At 56.9% G+C, this 20,750-nt stretch overlaps 2 protein-coding genes across 2 annotated transcripts in view; one reads left to right on the top strand and one right to left on the bottom strand.

Moving 5' to 3' along the window:
- The first annotated feature begins 8,853 nt into the window (after positions 1 to 8,853).
- On the top strand, positions 8,854 to 11,148 carry NKX2-4 (NK2 homeobox 4). The gene is made up of 2 exons (XM_064650934.1): positions 8,854 to 9,300; positions 9,413 to 11,148. Exons 1-2 carry the CDS (start codon positions 8,934 to 8,936, stop codon positions 10,057 to 10,059), a joined length of 1,014 nt encoding a protein of 337 aa, XP_064507004.1. The 5' UTR covers positions 8,854 to 8,933; the 3' UTR covers positions 10,060 to 11,148.
- A 1,378-nt stretch (positions 11,149 to 12,526) lies between these two features.
- XRN2 (5'-3' exoribonuclease 2) overlaps positions 12,527 to 20,750 on the bottom strand; it is a 37,041-nt gene continuing 28,817 nt past the window's right edge. The window contains exons 29-30 of the mRNA XM_064650925.1: positions 16,677 to 16,815; positions 12,527 to 13,362 (exon numbers count right to left, since the gene is read on the bottom strand). Coding sequence (XP_064506995.1) covers positions 13,300 to 13,362; positions 16,677 to 16,815 — 202 coding nt within the window. The 3' untranslated portion in view covers positions 12,527 to 13,299. The remainder of the gene's footprint in view (positions 13,363 to 16,676; positions 16,816 to 20,750) is intronic.

Below are 20,750 nucleotides of genomic sequence, written 5' to 3'. Positions count from 1 at the left end.
CACAGCTTGTCCCAGCATCCCCAGCTCGTGCTGGCTGAGGAAGGCAGCCCTGTCCCAGCCTCCTGGCTGAGGGCACTGAGCCCGAGCTGGAATGCAGGAGCTGGAATGCAGGAGCTGGAATGCAGGAGCTGGAATGCAGGAGCTGGAATGCAGCGTGGAACGGCCGCCACGAGCTCGCTGGCAGGAACCGATTCAAATCGCTGGGATTTGCTGCCGAACAAAGCCATTGCCTTGATTTCTCAGCAGAGTTCAAGTTTGCAGCAGGCTGATTATCCCACCAGCATTCCTGAAGCACCTCCTGTTGTATGAAATTTTATTAAATTGCCAGCACGGGCGGCTGCTCGAAGTTTGTGGCTCGACGCGATCAATGACAGCGAAACACAGAACCAAAGGAAGGGGGGAGGGAGGAAAGCCCTGTTTGTTAAGGCTTTTTCTTTTCCCTTTTGAATAAAATGTCAACTCCATTATATAGATGTCAACTCCATTACTGTAATGCTCCTGTGGCAACCTCAACATGGAACTACCTGCTAATAAAACAAGTTCCTTGCTGGGGGAGTGGAGGGCGAGAGACCTGCCGGAGGTTCCAATCTGGTTAAGGAAATGCCTGTTTATCCCTGCAGGCACAAATACCATTATCATTATCCCGTTTTCCTCATTGCCTTTGTCGTCCCAAAATAAAAAACCTGCTCCTTGTCCCGAGGAGCCCGCGGCGGTCGCGGGCCTGTCCTTGTTACAGGAGCCAGAAAATGGGGAGAGCGGTGCCTGGAGTGACAGTGGGGATGGAAAACCTGTGAGAGAGTCATGGAATGGTTTGGGTTTGAAGGGACCTGAGAGATCATCTCGTCCAAACAGCAGCAAAGATGGGAAAAGCAGAGAAGCAGCTGCCCCAGGGTCCTGCTCCAGGTGGATGTGCTGCCAAACCCTCTGAGGGGTTGGGGGTTTTTTTGGTGCAAATGCCCCCCAAAAGCAGCAAGAACTGAAGACCAAGCAACCCCACAGGCAGGAGGCACCACAGGCACCACCCCAAGAGCACTTTCAGTGGTGCCACCGAGTCCCTCGAGGGGTCTGACGGGCTGGTGTGTCCCTGCAATCCACACACATTTGGGAAGAGAATTTGGGTGTGTAAAACTGGGGGTTTCCATCCCCCCCCCCAGCTCCTTTTTCAATATAAATTGTGGTTTTAAACAGACAAAAGGCTGGGGAAGCCCCTCACCCTCCCCAGGCAAGAGCTGAGAGAATCCCAGGGAGGACAGAGCTGCTGCCACGGTCTCGGGTTTGCTGGCTGCACACATCAATAGGCACACAAAGATGAGTACATATTTAGAGAAGAATAAAGAAATCCATTCCAGAACGGGAGTTGTTTAGATAATTGATTTCCCTTGGACTTACAACCACTAAATAACACCCACCGAGCCACATCTCCAAGATAACCTTTTCCTTCAAATCTCTCTTCCAAAGGATTGGCCTTTGACAGAGGCATCTTTCAAAGTGCAAATCCTGCAAGCTCTAAGCCAGCTCGTAGGTAAGACCTTTCTGAAAGAACACCGCGATGATTCCTCAAGCAATTATTTTTTCCTTAGTATCCTTTGCATAGAGAGAGCTAATTAACTGCCTGCCAGGTTCTGCGGATTCACAGTGAAAAATGAAGTAGCACAAATGTCATAATTAATTAGCAGTTTAATGCTGGAATGAACACAGCAAAGGTGCCATAAATATTCAAGCCACGGGACCTCCACACCAGCTCCCACCAGCTCCTGCCCGGGGAGTGGGGGGCATTCCCTGGGCCTGGGGAGGGGCAGCTTGGGCAGCAGGAGGAATTTCTCCATGGAAGGGGTGGTCAGGCACTGGAAGGGGCTGCCCAGGGAGGTGGTGGAGTGCCCACCCCTGGAGGTGCCCAAGGAACGAGCACGACCCAGCAGTGACCATCAGCCGGGTCCCAGCCCCTCTCCCACAGCTCCCACCCTGCAGGGGGTGGATGTGAGGGCAGGGGGACGCTTGGCACACGGACCTGAAGCTGTCCCACACCTCCCACGGGCAGCAATTCCATCCCAGAGATGGAAAAGGAGCTCAGCAGCACGGAGAGTTACCAGCTTCCCCAGGGACCAAGGCAGGCAGAGGGGGGGGTTAGACCCGAGGCAAACCCAGCACCAGACATGCAACACAAACGTAAAAATAAATCAAAACTCACCAAGATTGCCTCTTGGCAAGTGCAAAACCCCCCAAACACCCCTGAGAAGACTCTCAGCCCTCCCCTTGCCCCTGAGCAGATGTGCCCTCTGGGCACTGGGGAGTGCATCCCCCACACCTGGAGCCCTGCCCGGGACAGCTCTGCATGGGACACCTCCACCCTGCCCTCATGAGCCTGCACAGCACGATGGAACAGCCCAGGCACCGTTCCTGCCCTAAAATAAATAACCCCAGGGCTCAGGCACGATTCCCTCCCCGAACAGCCCAAGGGCTCCGGAGCAGGGCAGACCCCTGCAAGGAAAGAAGAAGGGGGGACTTACAGGCGTCCGTGTCTCTTCCCACACCCGGCTCCCTCAGCTCCACTCCCTTCCCCGGCCACCTGCAGGGGATCTTCGGGGCAAAAGAGCACAGAGGGGAAGAAAGCCACCCTGCCAGGCGTCCACCCGGCAGCACCCCGGGCACTGGTGCCACCCGCGCCACCCGCTCGGCTCTGCCAGTTAGGGAGGGCAGTGCTGCCTTCCAGGGGTGGCCTGTGTGATTTAAATGCCACCATCGCCTCGCAGAGACGACTCCATGGTGACAAACAGCTCGGGGGAAGCCGTGACACCGCCGGGTCAGAGCCTGCACGGCACAGCAGCACGGCAGGGGAACAATGAGCCGGAGCAGGAACCCGGGCCGGGGAAAAAAGGACGGCCTTGAGGAGGAGAAAGCACACAGCACGGAGGAGAAGGTCCTTAACTTAAGTTTCCTCTTTTTTAACCCGATGAAATCTTTTATTAACACCATCTGGAAGAGGCCAACACCTCTCAAACATCTGCCTGGGTGCTTTGTTCAAGTACGAAACTTCTCTTTCCTCCTGCTCTGCTGTTTTTCCAAGCACAGCGTGCTCCAGCACTCCAGCAACGTGACATTTCCAGGGGTTTTCCCCCCGAAGTGCTGACTCCTGCAGGTGAGAGCCCCAAAATAATGGCTCGGTTTTGTTCACCAGACGTGAGGGTACCACACAGCACGGAGCTGAGCCTGGGAACACCACTCCTCGGGAGGCAGCAGCCTATTCCCAAAGCTGGGAAGGCGTCAGCGAGGCATTCATCCTGCTGCAGCCTCACACAGCCCAAAGGGGAGTTCCCTGTGCAGCTGCTTTGGATCCAGGTGGAGGTGGCTACAGCAGTGGGGGTTTCTGTGGAGGGAACCTGGGACACACCTCCCACCACCATGTGCCCATTTGAGAGCAGAACTCATCTTCTTTGGGTTCACATCCTTCACAAATCCAGTGTAACCAGCTCCTGCTGACTCAGCCTTGCCCTGCCCTGTCATTCCCAGCTCTGGCCATCCAGCACTTGGCTCTCCGGGGTCCTGATCACCTCCACACCAGGCTGTCCCACAGACCAAGAGCCACCAGATGTTTCACTGCAGCCTCCCTGGGTACATAAACCAGATTTAAAGGGCACCTGTGTGGCGTTTGCCAGCCCTGCTGACGGGCACCAGCAGGGCCCAGGGGAGTCAGTGCCCGACTGCCGAGCACACGGATGCTCTGGGGGCACTGGAGTGGTCCAGCAGCACGAGGTGCCAGCCTGAAGGGCCTGATGGCCTTGCAGAAACTACCTCCTAGGAGTGACTAACGAAATATTCCATGCAGCACTGGAATATTTTCTGTTGCATCAATAACTGGAAGCAGGCCCGGGACATTTCACGTGAGCAGCGGGAGCGATGCTGCCCACACCGCAGCCTGCCCCCTTCCCGTCCACACACCTTTCTCTGGCCAGAGGCTTTCCCCAGCCGGATCTGAGGACATGAGGCATTTACCTGGGCTCTCAGCAGCTGGAAATGTCCCCTCCAGCAGGCAGGAGGAAAGCTGGCTTGTCCTCCCTCGGCTGCAGGAGCTGCCACCCGAGGCCAGAGGGAGCACCCGTGTGCCCGAGCTTTTCAGGGATGGACCTTCCCAGGCACAGCCAGACCCACCCCGGTGGTGGGGGAGGCACTGCCCCAGGCTGCCAGGAGGAGGGGGCAGGCACAGCCAGCCAGAGGAAAGTGTCCTTGCTCTGCAAGGTGGTGGGATGAATAACCAGGGGATTGGGGTGTGATTTCAGCCTAACACAAAACATTTGCATCCTGCCTGCTGAGGGTGCTGGGAAAAGGGCCAGAAGGGCTCTTCAGGGAAAGAGCCCCAAGGGATAAAAGTCCATTTGGCAAGCAGGACTTTCAGGGAAGGATTTGAGGATACCAATATATTTATTGTGGGGGTTTTATCCCAAAAGGGAAAAACTACAGGACAAGGGAACACTGGTAATAACTGGTAATAACTGCCTGGTAATAACTGTCATGGAATAAAGAGGGGCACGGGGGAGGGAACCCTGGGGCCGGACAGATGTTGGGTGCAGGGAGAACAACATCCCCCTAAACCTGGCCTTGGTGTAAGTGACCCTCCAAACCTGCAACAAGATCTCCTGGCGCGGCCGTGCCCTGCGGTGGCACTGCCGGGCATTCCTGCTGGGCATTCCTGCCGGGCATTCCTGCTGGTCATTCCTGCCGGGCATTCCTGCCGGGCATTCCTGCATGTCATTCCTGCCGGGCATTCCTGCCGCAAGCACCGACCCCGGGAGCAACAGTTCCCGTGCACAGCTACTTGCGAGGTGCTTGATGTCCCTGGAAAGGGAGAGTTGGCCCTGCAGGAGGCCCGGCCGGCGCCGCGGCGGGAGCGGAGCTGTCCCCGCGCTCGGTCCCCCCGTCCCTTCCCTGCCAACAGCCCCTTTAGCGACACTCCGGGCTCCTGATTCCGGGCTTTGCGTGGACATGATTTTAGAGTGGGCTGGAAACCCCGGGTCCCTTTTCCAGTCTCGCGACGCCTTCGGAAAGCAATTCCTTAAGCCTCCGTTTCCAAGACCCTTTTAATCTCTGCAAATTATCGGTAAGAGCCGAATCAAGGCGAAACCGCCCTCGGCTGAGATCACAGCGCGGGGAGAGGCTGGCGCTGATTATTTGGGAGAAACCATCGCTTTCGGTGGAAGCTGCCGTGGAGATAAATTAGCATTTATACTGGATTATTGAAAAACGCCCCGCCAAAAATCAGCCTCCATCTCCGTGTCAATTGTGCCTCTCCAAGGTCAACACCTTCGCCGCGACAGGCACGGGCTCAAATAGCAGGAACAACTTAACGTGTGGAAATGAGCCCAAATATGTCATTATTATCAGGGAGACGAGCCGGGCTCTGAAATAACATCTGCACTCGGCAGCCTGGAATCCGAGCGACCTTCTGCGGAACGGGGGTAATCAGGGAGCAGGGAAAAAATCACTCACAAAAATAAAACCCCGTAGTTTGGCTTCTTGGTGGTTGCTTTCCTGTTGCTGACAGCCTCCTTGCATTTCCTACCTTTTTTTCTTTTTTTTTTCTTTTTTTTTTTTTTTTTTTTAAATTTGCTTTCAAACTGCTTAGCTTGGAATCCACAGTTTGATCTTCCCAGGATAGGGAAGGATGTGGTCCAGTTTTGTGTGGCACCTCCAGGTGACGGTGGATTAGGTTGGAAAAACGTGCATTCTGTAAGCAAGGAGGATTTTAAGGTTGGGGTTTTCTCGTGGGGCGTTTGCCACGTCGGTGGGATTTTCTTTACACACGCTCCTAAGGAAATGGAACATCTTTCCCTCAGAAAACCCAGTCCCTGAAGTTGAACTGGAACAAAGGAGTTCCTTGGGTTTCTGCCACAGCCAAACAGAAAAAGGAAAAACCTGCTCGGTCCGTCACTTCAGCGGGGAACAAGTGTTTGACCCCGACCCTGCCAAAAGGCTCCATCCCAGGGAAGTTTGGGAATTGGTGAAAGCCTTCACTGCACTGTTACACTTTCTATCCAAAACACCATATTACTGATGTGGGAAAAATTCCGGGGTGTTTTCAGTGCAAAGCAGCAGTGAGGGGTTTTTTTGGCTGCACTCCTACCAGCTCACCCCGGGCTGTGCTTCCCCTTGGGCCCCGGGAGGGGGATGAGCGGCCTCTGCCCCCGGGATGGGGGTGTCCTGGGGTCTCAGTGCCACAGCCCCGTCCCTGAGGACGTCCTGCATGGCTCCTCATCCCAGCTGCACTCACAGGAGTTTGGCCATCATGGGCAGGGTCCTTTTCCTGCTGGCTCCCCCTTCCTGGGCTGCTGTCCCAGGGCAGGCCCTTGGATTTCACTCCCTGTGCACAAGGTCCCCGGTTCCAAAAGCAGAGGCCACAGGCACGGGCACCGTGCCCACACCTGAGCCCTCACGAGCCACCTCGCCCGTGCCAGATCCCCAAATCCCAGGTTAGGGGGGCAGTCTGACGTAAACGGGGCCAGTCCCACTCAGCCTTCCGCCTTATTTCCGTCTGGCTTGTCACCAGAGCAGCACTGAGGCCACGGGGAGATCCCAAACTTCCTCCCTGCCCCAGTGGCTCGCAGGGAATCATCCCCACACCGCCAGGAGCAGCCTCCCTCCTCCCAGAGAGAAGCAGGGACACCACATTCTGCTTCTTCAGCTTCTGCATCCATCCATCCATCCACCCATCCATCCATCCACCCATCCATCCATCCATCCATCCATCCATCCATCCATCCGTCCGTCCGTCCATCCATCCATCCATCCACCCACCCATCCATCCATCCACCCACCCACCCACCCACCCATCCAGCTCCCGGGGGTCTCAGCTGCTCAGGGCTGGGGGTGCTCCAGGGTCCCTGGTTTGCCAAGCTGCAGGTTGACCCCAGAGCTCTCTCCCTGCAGGGCTGAGTGGGGTCCCCCCTCTCCTCCTGTCAGGCCAGGGGGGGCTCGAGCCTGATCCCCATCTAGGGGGCAATGCTACCTACCCTGACAACAAAAGGGCACTGCTGTGCCCGGGGAGGATGGAGATTTCAGCAGCTCCTTCCTGGAGTGTGAGTTCTATCCAGGAGGAGACCTGCTCTAAAAGGGATAGAAAACTCCAGGGAAAAAAAAAAAAAAAGAAATAAAATAGGAGTACAACCATCAGCCTTCTGAGGAAGACTCTGGGGAAGTAAGAGCTGGGCTCAGACACTGCTCAGCAGCCCAGAGAGCAGCTGGTGACAGAAGTGCCTGGGCTGGTGGGCACTGGGGGCTCTGCTGTGGGCCCCAACCCCAGGGACAGCAGCCAGAGCTGTGTCCCCTCCCCATGGATGCCCATCAGTGGGTCACCTTCGGGGCAGGGGTGGCAGCAGCCCCTGCACTGCTCCCACAGCAACGTCGAGGGGGTTACATTTTTGAATTAACAATTTTGAGGTAACGGGAAAACGGGCTCAGGGAAAAAGGATGTAGGTGCCAGGAATTCTGCCCGAACTGTGGGAAAATTGCAGCTGGATAAAACTGGCGGGAGCAGGGGATTTGGGCAGCAGCACACGGAGACTGGGGACATGTTCAACTCCTGCCCCTCACCGGGATCGATCTCAGGGTCTGAGGGAGGAGCACAAACTTCGAGAAGCAGAGCTGTCCTCGCTCTGATCTTCTGTCTTTCATTTTTCATAATCACGCCAGATCTGCAGGTGCTTTGCCTCCAGAGGGATCAGGGAAAGGGTCGGGTTTGAGAGGGGAAGGGAAGGGTCTGGTCCGGAGGTGCGGGATAGCCCCGGCTCCCAAACGGAGCAGAGGGGGACGAGGGAGGTGGCCGGAGGGACAAACCCCGGGATCGGCCCGGGAGCGGGTGCCCACCCGGGAGGGAGGTGTAGGTGCTGCTGCTGGCACACACCGAGTTTGATCCATTTGCCGATAAAGCGCAGCCCCGCGGTCCCCCCGCCCGGGCCGGGCGCGGCGGGAGCGCGCACACAGCGCATCTGCCCGCGCACGGACGCGCGGGCTCGGGCCGACCCGTCGCGGCGGTGCCCGGGCCGGGGGGCCAGGGGAAGGTTTGGCCTCGGAGTCTGATTGCGCCGCGTCCTCTCAGCCTGTCATAGACCCCACTCAGCCTCCCCTGCCCGCCGGGAGCGGCGGGGACGGGCAGGAGCCCCCGCAGCCGCTGCCCCTCGACGGGCGCGGGGTCCCGCCGCGGGAGCCCCCGCAGCCGCCCCTCGGGGCGGGAGAGGCGCGTCCCGCACCCGGCCCGACCCCCGCCCGCGGGCTCGGGCTGACCCTGGGGAGCGTTTCGTTGTCGCAAAACCAACGAACGAACGAACAACGACCGAAAAAAACCCCAACCCACAGATGCAAACGAAGCGCCAGCCCTAAAGGGGCCCCGGCGCCGCGGGGGTCCCCGCCGGCTCCGCACCCGAGGCAGCGCTGCCGAGGGGCGGGGGCCGGGCGGGAGCCGCGCACCCCCGGGGCACCGGCCCGGGAAGAGGGGAGAGGGTGTCCCGGCTCCTGCCGTCGGGGCCGGGGCCGCGGCCGTCGCGCTGCTCCGGGACGGTTTGCCCGGGGGTCGCCGCGCACCGCGGGACGGGGTCGGGACGAGGGGCCGCGGGAACGGGCGGGTACTTACGGGCGAGGGCGGCGGGGCCGCTCGGAGCCGCTCCGGCGCTGCCCCGGGGCGGCCGGGCTTAAGAGCCGTCGGGCGGGCGCAGGACAATGGCCGGGAGGAGGGGGCCGGGGCCGGGGGGCGGCGGGAGGCGGGGAGGGGCCGGGGCCGCCCGCCGCCGCTCCGCCCCCCCGCGTCTGGCGTAAACCCGGCTCCGGGCTAAAAGAACCGGCGAGCTACCGGCGCCCGGGGCTGGTGGCCGCCGCGGACGGCTCGCCGGTGCCGGCGGCAGCGCCCGGCCCGGCCAGGCCCGCCCCGTCGCGTCCCGCCCCGCCGCGCCATGTCGCTGAGCCCCAAGCACACGACGCCCTTCTCGGTCACCGACATCCTGAGCCCGATGGAGGAGAGCTACAAGAAGTTCGGCGGCATGGACGGGGCGGGCGGGCTGGGCGCGCCCCTCGGGCCCTACCGCCAGGCGCCCGTGCCCCCCGCGCCCGCCGCCGTCCCGCAGCACGTCCCCGCGGGGGCGGCCGCCTACCACATGCCCCACGGCGTCTCGCAGTTCCCGCACGGCGCCGTCGGGGGCTACTGCAACGGCGGGCTGGGCAACGTGGGCGAGCTGCCCGCCTACCCCGAGGGGATGCGGGGCGGCGCGGCGGCGGGCGGCGGCTGGTACGGGGCCGGCGGCGACCCCCGCTACTCCAGCAGTAAGTGCGGGCGCGGGGCGGCGCGGGGGGGGCGGCGGCGGCGGGGGGCGGGCGGGGGAAGCCGCGGCCCCGACGGGGCGGCCGCCGGCGCTGAGCCGCCTCTCCCGCTCAGTCTCCAGGTTCATGGGCCCGTCGGCCGGGATGAACGTGGCCGGGATGGGCGGCCTGAGCGGCATCGCCGAGGGCGCCAAGGCCATCGTGCCGCTCCACGCGGCCCCGCGGAGGAAGAGGAGGGTGCTCTTCTCCCAGGCGCAGGTCTACGAGCTGGAGCGGCGCTTCAAGCAGCAGAAGTACCTGTCGGCGCCCGAGCGGGAGCACCTGGCCAGCCTGATCCACCTCACCCCGACCCAGGTGAAGATCTGGTTCCAGAACCATCGCTACAAGATGAAGCGCCAGGCCAAGGACAAGGCGGCCGCCCAGCAGTTGCACCCCGACGGCGGCGGCCTCTGCCAGCAGCCCTCGCCGCGCCGCGTGGCCGTGCCGGTGCTGGTGAAGGACGGCAAACCCTGCCCGCCGCCGGGCAGCGGCACCCCGGGCCCCGGGCAGGCCGCCCCCGCGCCCCCCGCCGCCGCCCCCGCCGCCCCCGCCGCGCACCCGCACCCCGGCTCGCTGGGGCAGGCGGCCGACCTGGAGGAGCTGTCGCCCAGCCCGCCGGCGCTGCACGGCCCCGTGCCCCCCCTCGCCCCCCTGGACTCGGCCGGCGCCGACTACAACGGCGGCATGGTCAGCCCCAACCTGCTCTACGGCAGGACGTGGTAATCGGTGTGTCCCGTGTGTCCCCCCCGCGACCCCCCGGCCCTCCGAGACCGGACCCGCCGGCCCAGCGCCTGCGGGGACCCCGACGGACGCCCGTGGGCCCCCGCGCTCCCCTCTCTCCGGCCCCTTCCCGTCCTTCCTTCTGTTTTGTTTTTATTTTTAAAGCCTCTCCGGTTTTTTGGATGAACGATCCCGACGGCAGCCCCGCGGCGGGGCCGAGTGCGCGTCCACGCGTGGGCTGCGGGCGTGACCGCGGCGCTCCCCGCGCGCGTGTGTGTGAGTGTGTGAGTGCGCCGAGGGTGTGCGTGTGCGCGTGTGTGCGTGGAGGGTCTGTGTGCACGCGTGGGCCTGGATCCGCGTCCCGCCCGTGCCGCCGCATCCCGCCCGGGAGCGCCCCTGACGGGGCGGGGGGAGCCGGGGGACCGCGGGGCTCCACTCCCGGCCCGGCCCCGCTCTCCTGCGGCAGCCCCGGGGCACCCGGAGCCCCGGCGTGTCCCGTCACAGCCCCGCTGAGCGCCACAATAAACCTTCTGAAGTGCAACTTATCTCGGCAGAATTAATTTCGCGGGGGTGCCCCGAAGTGCGATTCCGCTCTTGTCCCCATCGGAAGGTAAATTGAGTCGCGACTCGAGAGGCGGCGGCGGGAGCCGTGGCAGAAGAGCCCTGGAAGGCCGGCGCTCAGATTTAAGGGGAAAAAACCGTTTTTCTCGTTGTTGTTGTTAAATATCGCTCAGTAAATGAATGACCGCGCGTGGACGGGGCGCGCGTCCCGCGGAACCGCCACAACCGCCGGCCCTTCGCTCCGCTCCCGACGAGCTCAGGGACCCGCGGAGATGACGGAGAGCCCGGGGATTCCCGGGGCTGGACCCCGCTTCCCGCCGGGATGGAGGGCGGGGATCGGGCCCCGCAGCGCCGGGGCCGCCGGGCCGGAGGATGCTCCTCGGCACAGCGGGGTTTATCCCCGCGCCTCTTCCCGGGGAAACCCCGCGCGTCGGGAAACACTCCTCGGGAGTTTCCGGCAATTTTTTCTTTCTTTTATTTTAATTTTTAATTTTATTTTATTTTTAACAATAAAAGGAAGCCTTGTTCTCACGAGTCGGCTGCTTCGTTCTCGGTGTACGGACTGATGGACAACACCAAAAGCTCCTTCCTTCCGCCTCCCTCTCAGTCTCCAAGGATTTAATTCCGTGCCCCCCGTGCCCGGCTCCCCCATCCTCGGGGGACCCGCTGGACCCCGGCCCGGGCAGGGGCTCCCCAGCCCCGGGCAGAGCCAGAGCCCGCGCCGCTCCCGGCTCTGCCGTGAGGGAACGATTCTGGGGTGGAAAACAGGGATTTCAGCCTCTGCCAGACCACGGACCGGCTCCCAGAACCCTTCCCAAGGCCCATGCGGGAGCCGGGAGGGGAAGTGGGGCGTTCTCCCGGGTGGGGAACGGCAGGGACCCCCCTTCCCTTCATGGCAGATGCCACATGGGGACCACCAGGGCTCCCTCCCTTTCCATAGGGGAGTGCTTCTCCCCACTGGCTCCCACGGGGGACAGCTCAGAGCATCTGGGGTGTGAGTGATTTCCCCCTCCAACTCTGTCAAATCCAAGGGGACGTGCCAGGCTCAGCTCCAGCTCGGAAAAAACATTCTCTCTCTAGGTAGAGCAGCTTCAGGAGCTCCACGGGGATGCTGTCCCAGGGCGACCCCCAAACCCACCAGCAGCTGGGGTGCAGAGGCAGCCAAAGCAGAGCCCGAGGAGGGGGTTGCTCCACAGTCAGGCCCTGCATCCCACCCCCGGGCCATGGAGCCCAGGAACCCAACCCTCTGGGAGAGCACATTGCTCCAGGCATCGCTCCCAGGGCCCAGGAGGGCACTCCGGGTTCATCCCACCTCGGGCATGGGGCCGACCCACCCCGCTCCTTCCTCCACCCCACTCCCACCAAAACTCACCCTCGCTGCTGGTTTGGTCCCGCTCAGAAAGCAAAATGACTTTTTTTTTGGGCCCCAAATCTTTTCCCCATCCGAGGGAGAAGGCCGTTCCCGGCTCCCGGAACGCTGCACTACAATGAAGGATTCTGCTCCACCCTCAGTCACTTGAAAATAATGAATCCAGTTTGATGATTCCTTCCTCCCAAGGTTACCCCCGGGTCTGTCTGGGCTTTTCCCTGGTTGCTGGTGATTAACACCTGCGCCCTGGAAGGAAGGAGCACCGAGCACTGTGGCATCGGGGTGAGAGCAGGGCTGGGAAGTTTACTGGTTTACACAATACATGAAGTTAAGGGAAAAAATCCAAAGGGAAAGCTGAATTGGATGCTCTCCTCATTTTTGTTTTGTTTGTTTGTTTTGTTGCTTAAACAAATATTTTCGATGCTAAGACAGAGGCCGGGTAGAATTATTTTCCAAGAATTCAACATAAACGGGGGCATGTGCAAGTAAAAGATACAAACAGGGCCTGGAGGGGGTTGAAAATTAACCACACGCTGCTGCTCAGAATTTCAAAAGCCACTTTATAAAGCAAATAAAAATATTTACCGATTTGGTACACTCACACAGAAAAATCCCTAGAAAGAGGTACTAAAAACGAATGGAATCTCTGCCCTTCCGCGGCTATTTTAAATTAGGTATCAGACAAATCCACCTCCTCTGCTTGGCTGTGCCCCCACTAACCAAGCCAGGAACAGGCAGGCGTCGCAAAAGTCGAAATGTTTTACTTCCAAGTCCCAAAAAAATCCGCCCCTCTGCGAGACACTGAAGGAACATCCGACCGACATCCGACCGACATCCAACCGGGACCGGCGAGGGCCACGTGTTCCAGCGCCGCCGGCTGCGCCCCGGGCGCCCATCAAATCCCAGCTCTGGGCATTCCTTAGAACTCCACGGCTGTTTTCAGGCTCTCGTGAGTGGAGCAGGGGATGTTTGGGGTCCGGAGGGAGGGGCACAGCTCGGATGAGTGAGGAAGACAGCGCAGCACCCCCAGCTCCTCCAGCGGCTCCCGGGCTGCTCCACAACCCGCCGCTTCCCAGCCACACGGCCCCCCTCCCAAAAAATCATCAGCACCAGGTCCATAAGAAATATGCACATTTTAAACAAGTTTAAAAACTACAGGGATGGTGCTTAACAGTTTCATCGACTTTTTTTTCTTTTTTTTTTCCCCCCTCTCCCCCACAAAATAATAGAAAGAACAAAAAGCGAAAAAAAAAATAAAATCCGGACGTTTCCTATGTTTAACAAGAAAAAAAAATAAAAATAGAAGCCAGGAGCTAATTCCAGCTGTACCTTCCTGCGGGAGGAGGGAGCGGGTAGGGCCTCCCGGGGCCGTACGCCTGCAAGCAAACAAACAAAAGCAAGCATTTATTTTTTGGATTAACACCACAAGTAAACAAGTTGGGAGAGCTCGAGGCGCCACTCGGGACTGGAACAATGCACCCTCCACATCCCCTGCACAGAGAGGTACCAAACCCCCTCCACCACGGTTCCAGGGCTGGACATCCCACAGCTCTCCCAGGAAACACAGGCAGGGCTGAACCCCCGCAGGGGAGCGGGGCTGCACCGGCCACGGCTTCGCTCCGGGGAACAGACCCACCCAAAGCCAAGGGACTTCCCAGCACTGACACCTCTGGGTGTGCTTTGCTTTTAGAGCCCCAGGCAGAGAGCGGCAAGTGGGGTATCTCACACTCGGGGCAGGCAAACACAGTTTCTCTTTTTTTTCTTAAAATACTTACGTGTACGGAAGTATTTTAAGGGAAAAAAAAATGAAAACTGTATTTTTTACAGAAGCAGCATTTTCCAGATTCATTCACACTTTAATAGTAGGCCAAAGAGACTGAAATCCCACTCTGGAAATCACTCCAAATGAGATTTATTTTTGTACTTAAATTTAGGCATTTGAGGCATCAACTATCAAGTGAAAAATGCACTGGAAAATTTCACAGAATCGCCGGGAAGCATCTTAAATAATTCCCAAACCTGATATACTGCAGAGACCAGAAAGTAAACTAAATATGGTGCACCAACAGCAGTGACAGGCTTTGTTCGCCCCTTACTCGGGGTGTTTTTGGTGGGGAGGGGAAGAGGGGCTGCCTCTCCTCTCTCCCAAAGAAATCCCCAGCCCACGGCAGCCGAGACATCCACGGGAACCGCGGAGCCGGTGACCCAACCTGCCGGGAGGCTCCCTGCAGCCTGCACGGGGAGGGAACCTTGCAGGTTCCTTCCCAGGTTTGATTGCAGGCAATTAAAAAAGGAAACGAGTTGGCTACATCCCTTGGAAAAAAAAAAATCCCTGGAAGGCAGCAGCAATCCCCGTGCGGAGGGACAATGCGGAGGCCCGGGAGCGCCGCGCGCGACGCCGATCCGGGCGCTCCGCTGTGTGCGGCCACAGGTTGGAACAGAAATGCCCAACACCTGCACAGCACCACCAAGTTTATTCTTTCGTTTTCTGGGAGAGCTGGAAGGCCCCAAACCCCCACTCCCAGGGAGCCCCCCGGATCCATGGCAGCTGCATTAATTTTGTAAGCACTCCGCGGCAGCGCGTTTATTAACCTCTTCAGGCCGCGTTCTGCACGCTGTAAAAAAAGAATTCAGAGGTGAAAGGGCCCAAAGATAATTATTTATGCTGCTACGTGTCACCACTTCCACTTGAATCCCTTTTCAAGGCTTTAAAGCTTTGAAATTTGCAGGCAGCAAGGCCGGATTCAGTGATTGGGTTGGCACCCGAAAGCCTTTCAGGTACCTTCTCATTTCACTCCAGCCCCGAGGAAATAATGACATTGGAAAGTTCATTTAAAAATAACAACAACAACAACAACAAAAGGCAACAAAAATCTAAGGGGAGATAAAAAACAGTTGGAAAGCAACACACTGCAAAGGGAATTTTTAAGGAAGTAAAATTCCTGGAGCTGAAAGATTTGTCCTTAACATCCACTATGTGTGGGTATAAATAAAAGGGCTGTCACCACCCAGTTCTAACACTTCCTGCACCAGCAGATGGGTCTGTGCCAGTGTCAGGGGAATTCTGGTTTGGACAAGACCACAGCATGATCCAGGCTGTGGGTGCCACGAGGCTCCGAGACAGCTTCCCAAGAGGGAACTAACCAGGGATGCCCTTCCCAACCCTTCTGGAAGGCTATTCCTGCTCACCCTGGTGACTCCAGCTGTGGCTGTTGGGCACTAAGATTTAAGGTTGGGAATGAACTCCCTGAAGCACAGACTCCTTCAGCAAACAGAGCCCCCCAGGCCGGAGGGCAGGGCAGAGTGTGCAGCCAGGCACACTTGTTCAAGGCTCTATTCCCCAGCCCAATCAAACACTGTCCAGGCTCCACTGGCACAAAGATCCTCCACTGACTTCTCTCCATTATCCCAGCAGCCCCTGGTATGGATTAGTGCAATCAGGCATTTTTTCCTCTGGCTCTGGTGTTTTGGGTAAACCTGTGCAACCCAAAGTGAAAGACTTCTGAAAACTGATCCTACCAATACACCTCATCCACATTTAAAATACAAACACCACTGGGGCCTAGTTGGGCAAAGGTTCAAGCCCGACTACACTTCCCCAGTAAGCTCAGTGTGACCATCACCCGTGCTGGTGAGTTCTGCTGCCAGTCAGACCCAGTGCTGGCAGGATTGGTACTGGTACTGCCTCCCCTGTGCTGGGGCTGGGCCAGGTAACACATGTGCCTCTGCACTGGGGAGGTGGGCAGGCTGAGAGGAGGAAAAAAAAAACCTAGGAGTGACTAAAAAGTGACTTGTCTTGAGCTGAGCCAGGTTCCAGGAGAAGGCATGTTTCCAACAGTTTGTGCCTTGGTTTCCAGATAAAATATTGGGCAACTGTGCTGTCACCCAGCAGCTGAGCCCTCCTCCTCCCCAGCACTGAGCAGGAACCTTCCCACAATTCTGACTTCCCCAAGCAGCAACAGAACCAAGAGTTTAACCTAGATACCTGAAATTTATTTTAAATCAGGACATAGCACTGGAAACGCTCAGAGATCTGGAACAAGAGTATATAACAGATCACATTGTACTGGGAACACCCCCCCTCCCAAAACTCCCTAAGCAAAGTCACCTGCTACTTTCAAGCAGCATTTTCACTCTGTGGCATTTTCATGAACTGCTGACAGAGTCACCTGTAATTTTGGATGAGGTTCTCCCATCATGTTCCCTTGTTCCCATGTAACCACACAGAGCTATTTTCACATGTCCTTTCCCAGACATGTTTATTCCTGGGGCTACATTTGCATTAAGTAGTTTTTCAGCTAAGAGAAAGCCAACAAACACTCGAGAGGAAAAATACAGGAAGTCGTAAGAATCCACATTTAAAACATGCTGGGGAGAAACCCTTCTGACCCCAAAAGGTGTAGCTGTGGATTCCCTCACAGGAGAGGTTGGAATACTTGCCTTCAGGTGATGTTTGCTCAGGCTGCAGGAAGAGTGCCTGAGCTGTGCTAATGGACAGGGTGGTGGTGCAGTCCTGGTACAGACCTCGTGCCAGGGGAGGACAAGGCTGGGAAGTCACCTGCCTTGCTCTCAGTGGGGACACAGTGACACACTGGAACCAGCTCTGGAGTGCCCTCCCACGCCACACTGCCTGCCCACAGCCACGCCAGAAGGAAGCCCTGGAGGGGAGGAGGACGGAGGGTGCTCCTACCTGTCTGCCCCTGTCCATGCGGTCCTCGGGTCTCTGGGGGTATCCCATGGGTCCCATCCCCTGGTACTGCGCCGGCTGGAACTGGTTGGGGGACTGCAGCATGCGGTTCCAGGCGAGGAGAGGAGCAGCTCCAGCGTTTCTGTGTAAGGAAGAGACACTGCAGTGGGAACCCACAGTCCCACAACATGTCCCCCAAAAGCAGATTTGTCTCGGAGCCGAACAGGGTCCCCCCAGCCGTGCCTGCAGCGGGACTGCGGGGGGCTGAGCGCTGGAGAGAGACCAGGGAGGGGGGAATGTATTCCCAAATTTCCCTGAAGGCCACCTTCGTTCATGGTTTCCTTCATCACAGCCTGAAGCTGCGCAACCAGGTGCTGCCACGAGCAGCAGACCCAGAGGTTTTTCCAATTCCCTGGAAGGTTCCTGTCCCCCCTCTATTCCGGGGGCAGATCTGCCGACTCCCCCGCGCTGCTCCCGAGCCCGGCTCAAAGCCCAGCTCAAAGCCCAGCTCAAAGCCCAGCTCAAAGCCCAGCTCAAAGCCCAGGGTTCCCCACCGTCCCAGGAGTAAACATGTGCCACACGGGAGCCGGGGGCTTTCTTCTCCGAGCGCCCAGACTCCTTCTGGGAGCCCATTCTTCCCAGTTAATTGCAGGTTGCAAATGAATTCTTACGGCGAGTATTCGGAATCTAGGCTAGGGGCCTTGGCTGCTTTTTCCCATCCATTATTCTGCTCAATATGTCAGGAGGTCTGATCGGGAAGAAACCTTTTCAAGTTCTATTGATGCTGTTTTCAATTGACCACGGTGACCTAGCAACATAAGCACTAATTGGCACGGGCTGACTGACATTTGGTGTACAGTTTAGATGGGAACGCAGACCCCACGTCCATTATAACCCAGTTTGCCATGCCAGATTACCAACAGCAAGAAATGTTTTCATTGCCTTCAAGTGCCTATTCTGGCATTACAGTTATAAAGCAACAGGTATAACACGTCAAACACTGTTTGATTAAAAATATAAAAAAAAAATTAAAAATAAAAATGCTTCGGGCATGATCTGGTCGTTAAAGCTGAGCATGGGTGAGGGAGGGACAACCCCTCACAGAACTCAGGGGTTCTGCAGGACACCATCATCTTGTAAAGGAAAAACAGGGATAGTGGGGACACTTCATCTTTCCTGACCCCCCTTGATGAGGGAGTCGACAGGCAGGCCTGGTGGGAGATGGGGACAGCAGAGACAGGGGCTCCATAATCCCAGATTTACCTGCTGGGATGGGGCCAGCAGTGAGCAGGAGCACTGCATCCCTGATTTACCTGCTGGGATGGGGACTGCAGGGAGCACAGCACTGCATCCCTGATTTACCTGCTGGGATGGGGACTGCAGGGAGCACAGCACTGCATCCCTGATTTACCTGCTGGGATGGGGCCAGCAGGGAGCACAGCACTGCACCCCTGATTTACCTGCTGGGATGGGGACTGCAGGGAGCACAGCACTGCACCCCTGATTTACCTGCTGGGATGGGGACTGCAGGGAGCACAGCACTGCATCCCTGATTTACCTGCTGGGATGGGGACTGCAGGGAGCACAGCACTGCATCCCTGATTTACCTGCTGGGATGAGGACTGCAGGGAGCAGGAGCACTGCTGGTTTATCTCCTTCACTGCACATCACTCCTCGTCTCTTCCAAGAGCCTCTGCCCAGATGTGCTGAATTTCCACCCTGGAGACCCTTTCCAGGGGCAGCCAGGCTCCCAAACGACCCTGGAGCTCGGAGAGGAGCTGTGATTGTCCTGGCCAGGCAGGACTCACAGCCAGCTGCACAACACCAGGCAAAGGGAGCTGTGAGAACTGAGGAGTTTTGGGAGGGGAAGGACTTTAAACACATTCCACCAGCTGGAGCAGAGGCAAAGTTGGAATCAAGACAGGTAGAGGCAAGACTAAACGGATGAAAACAGGCATTTTGGATGTGATAGTGGTGTGGTTTTGGATGCAAACTGCTTTTGGTTTCACACTACAGCCTACAAAGACAACTGCTCCACCTGGTCAGAGTAAGACCTGCCTGGATTTTAGGAAAGCATAAGGAACTCCTGCCATCTCCAGAAGCAAATAACTTGATTCCTGTCTAGAAAAATATGAGTCCTGCTGGATAAATATGCAGCTGGTGAATATGATGTGGAATACATGGACTAAAAATGGACATGCACGAAGGGTAAGTGGTGATACTGAGCTGTGTGCTGTGCTTTTCACCCCAGGAATGCACAATGTCACCCAAATCCTCCCTCAGAAGGAGCAATGCTGTAGTTAAAGTTCATAGCAAGTCACACTTTCAGTGACTAAACACTCAAAGTCAGTATTCTAAGTTAGCTTCATACTTATTCCTTTGGATTAAGTATTTTGAGTACTAACTTTTTTCCCCCTCATGATTCCTGGAAAACAGCAGACTCTCCAGGATGAATACACTGCTCTGCCTTAAGGAAAACTACTGGGAAATACCCACACAGCCCCAGCTCTTGGGCTTTCATTAACAATCATTCTGTCTCTGTAACAAGTGCTGGTGATAAATACAACTGAGGGTCACAGGCCAGCACTTGCTCCATGCCTGGAATGGGAAAGTTTGACACAAATTTCATCTGTCATTAATATGTACTTGGCACAGAGTTTAAACTTGTTATTTTTAAGTGATGTTCAGTGAAAAGTTAGGAATTTAACAAGTTAAACACAACAATATTTACATGATGCTGTTGGGGTATTTTTGCTCAAGGCCATCTGAAACAGTGAAATTGGTGATTTTCAGTCAGAACTACCATGGATTCTAAACCTGGAAAAAAGGCTGCAATGCATCTTCTGATCTTAAACCCTGTTCTTAATTCACAGAACTATGTATTATAAAAAAAAATAAATTAGATTTTCATCTTGTAAACAAGAAATATGGAAATTACAGGACTCACAGCACTTGACTTTGTGTTCATCCAGTGGATCTATTAATTGGTGAGGGTGGAGATTTGCACACAGCAAAAGCTGCAACCAAAAAGGGACTGTGCCACTTGAAACATCCCAGGAGCTCACACTGGCAGAGTTATTCAAATCTCTCTCCAGAGTTACCCCAACTCATGATTCAGCTGAAGCATATTCAGCCAGGACAGCTCAAAGACAGCCTCAGGAGACATTACACTGTCAAACACCCCCATGTTCCAAGCTCAGACTCCTTGGAAATCTCTTCTGTGAGCAGCTCAAGCAAATGGTTTTGCTCCATTTCCCTCAGGCAGGAAATGCCCCTCAGCCAGGCAGCACTGCAGCACTGATTTAAGAGTAAGAGACCCTACACAGGAGGCAGGACCCACTGAACTACAGAGAAGCAGCTTTCCACTCCTGGTTTTTATTCCCCCCAGGCCTGGCAAGCAAGAGGTGCTTTAGCCCCCTCCTGCAACACTCCATCCCTGGAACAGCAGGAAAGCTCCAAGCTTTCTGGGCAGCAGCAGGGCTGGCCTCTCCCTCACTTACTTTCTTCCTGGGAACAGAGGTGACAGAGGACAGAAATCCCTGGCTGCTCCCTCCCCTGGCACCTTGTTGCTCCTGGAGCACCTGAAGCCACAGCAGCAAGTGGGAACAGCCCCAGGGGGAGGCGGTTTGGGAAACCAGCAGCTCCCAGGGAATGAACTGGGAAACCCCAAATCCCTTGCAGGGGTTAATTCAACAGGTTCAGACATTATTTCCTGCACCAAGTCTCCCTGTGTTTAACCTTCTGCTTAAGTCTCTGTGCTTGTCTTTGTACAGCAGCTCCCTCAACGTCAGCAGGTCTGATCTGCTTCCCAAATCCCAAACCTTCCAGGGAAACAGCAAAAGTACTGATCCTCAGAGCTGGCAAGGCAGAGATTTTCATAAACCATCCAAGGTGCAACAAAGAAAAGGCAAGGACAAGTGACAGACCTGCAGCAATCCTTCAGAAAAGAGTCCTGTATACATTGGATTTAATTAGGGTGTGGGAGCAGCAACTCCCATGGCCCGAGCAATATTGAAGCTTGCATTATAAACAAACCTTGCCTTACAATATTCCACATGGATGAGGCACAGGACAAGG

Source organism: Pseudopipra pipra, chromosome 3, assembly GCF_036250125.1.
Source record: "Pseudopipra pipra isolate bDixPip1 chromosome 3, bDixPip1.hap1, whole genome shotgun sequence".
NCBI lineage: Eukaryota > Metazoa > Chordata > Aves > Passeriformes > Pipridae > Pseudopipra > Pseudopipra pipra.
Note: the sequence above shows the minus strand (reverse complement) of the source record. Positions and strands in the feature narration are given on the sequence as shown.

Excerpts from the sequence above, each read along its gene's own strand:
- NKX2-4 (XM_064650934.1), top strand. The coding sequence starts at position 8,934 with ATGTCGCTGAGCCCCAAGCACACGACGCCCTTCTCGGTCACCGACATC. Across the intron at positions 9,301-9,412 it reads CGACCCCCGCTACTCCAGCA|TCTCCAGGTTCATGGGCCCG; the intron begins GTAAGTGCGGGC and ends TCTCCCGCTCAG.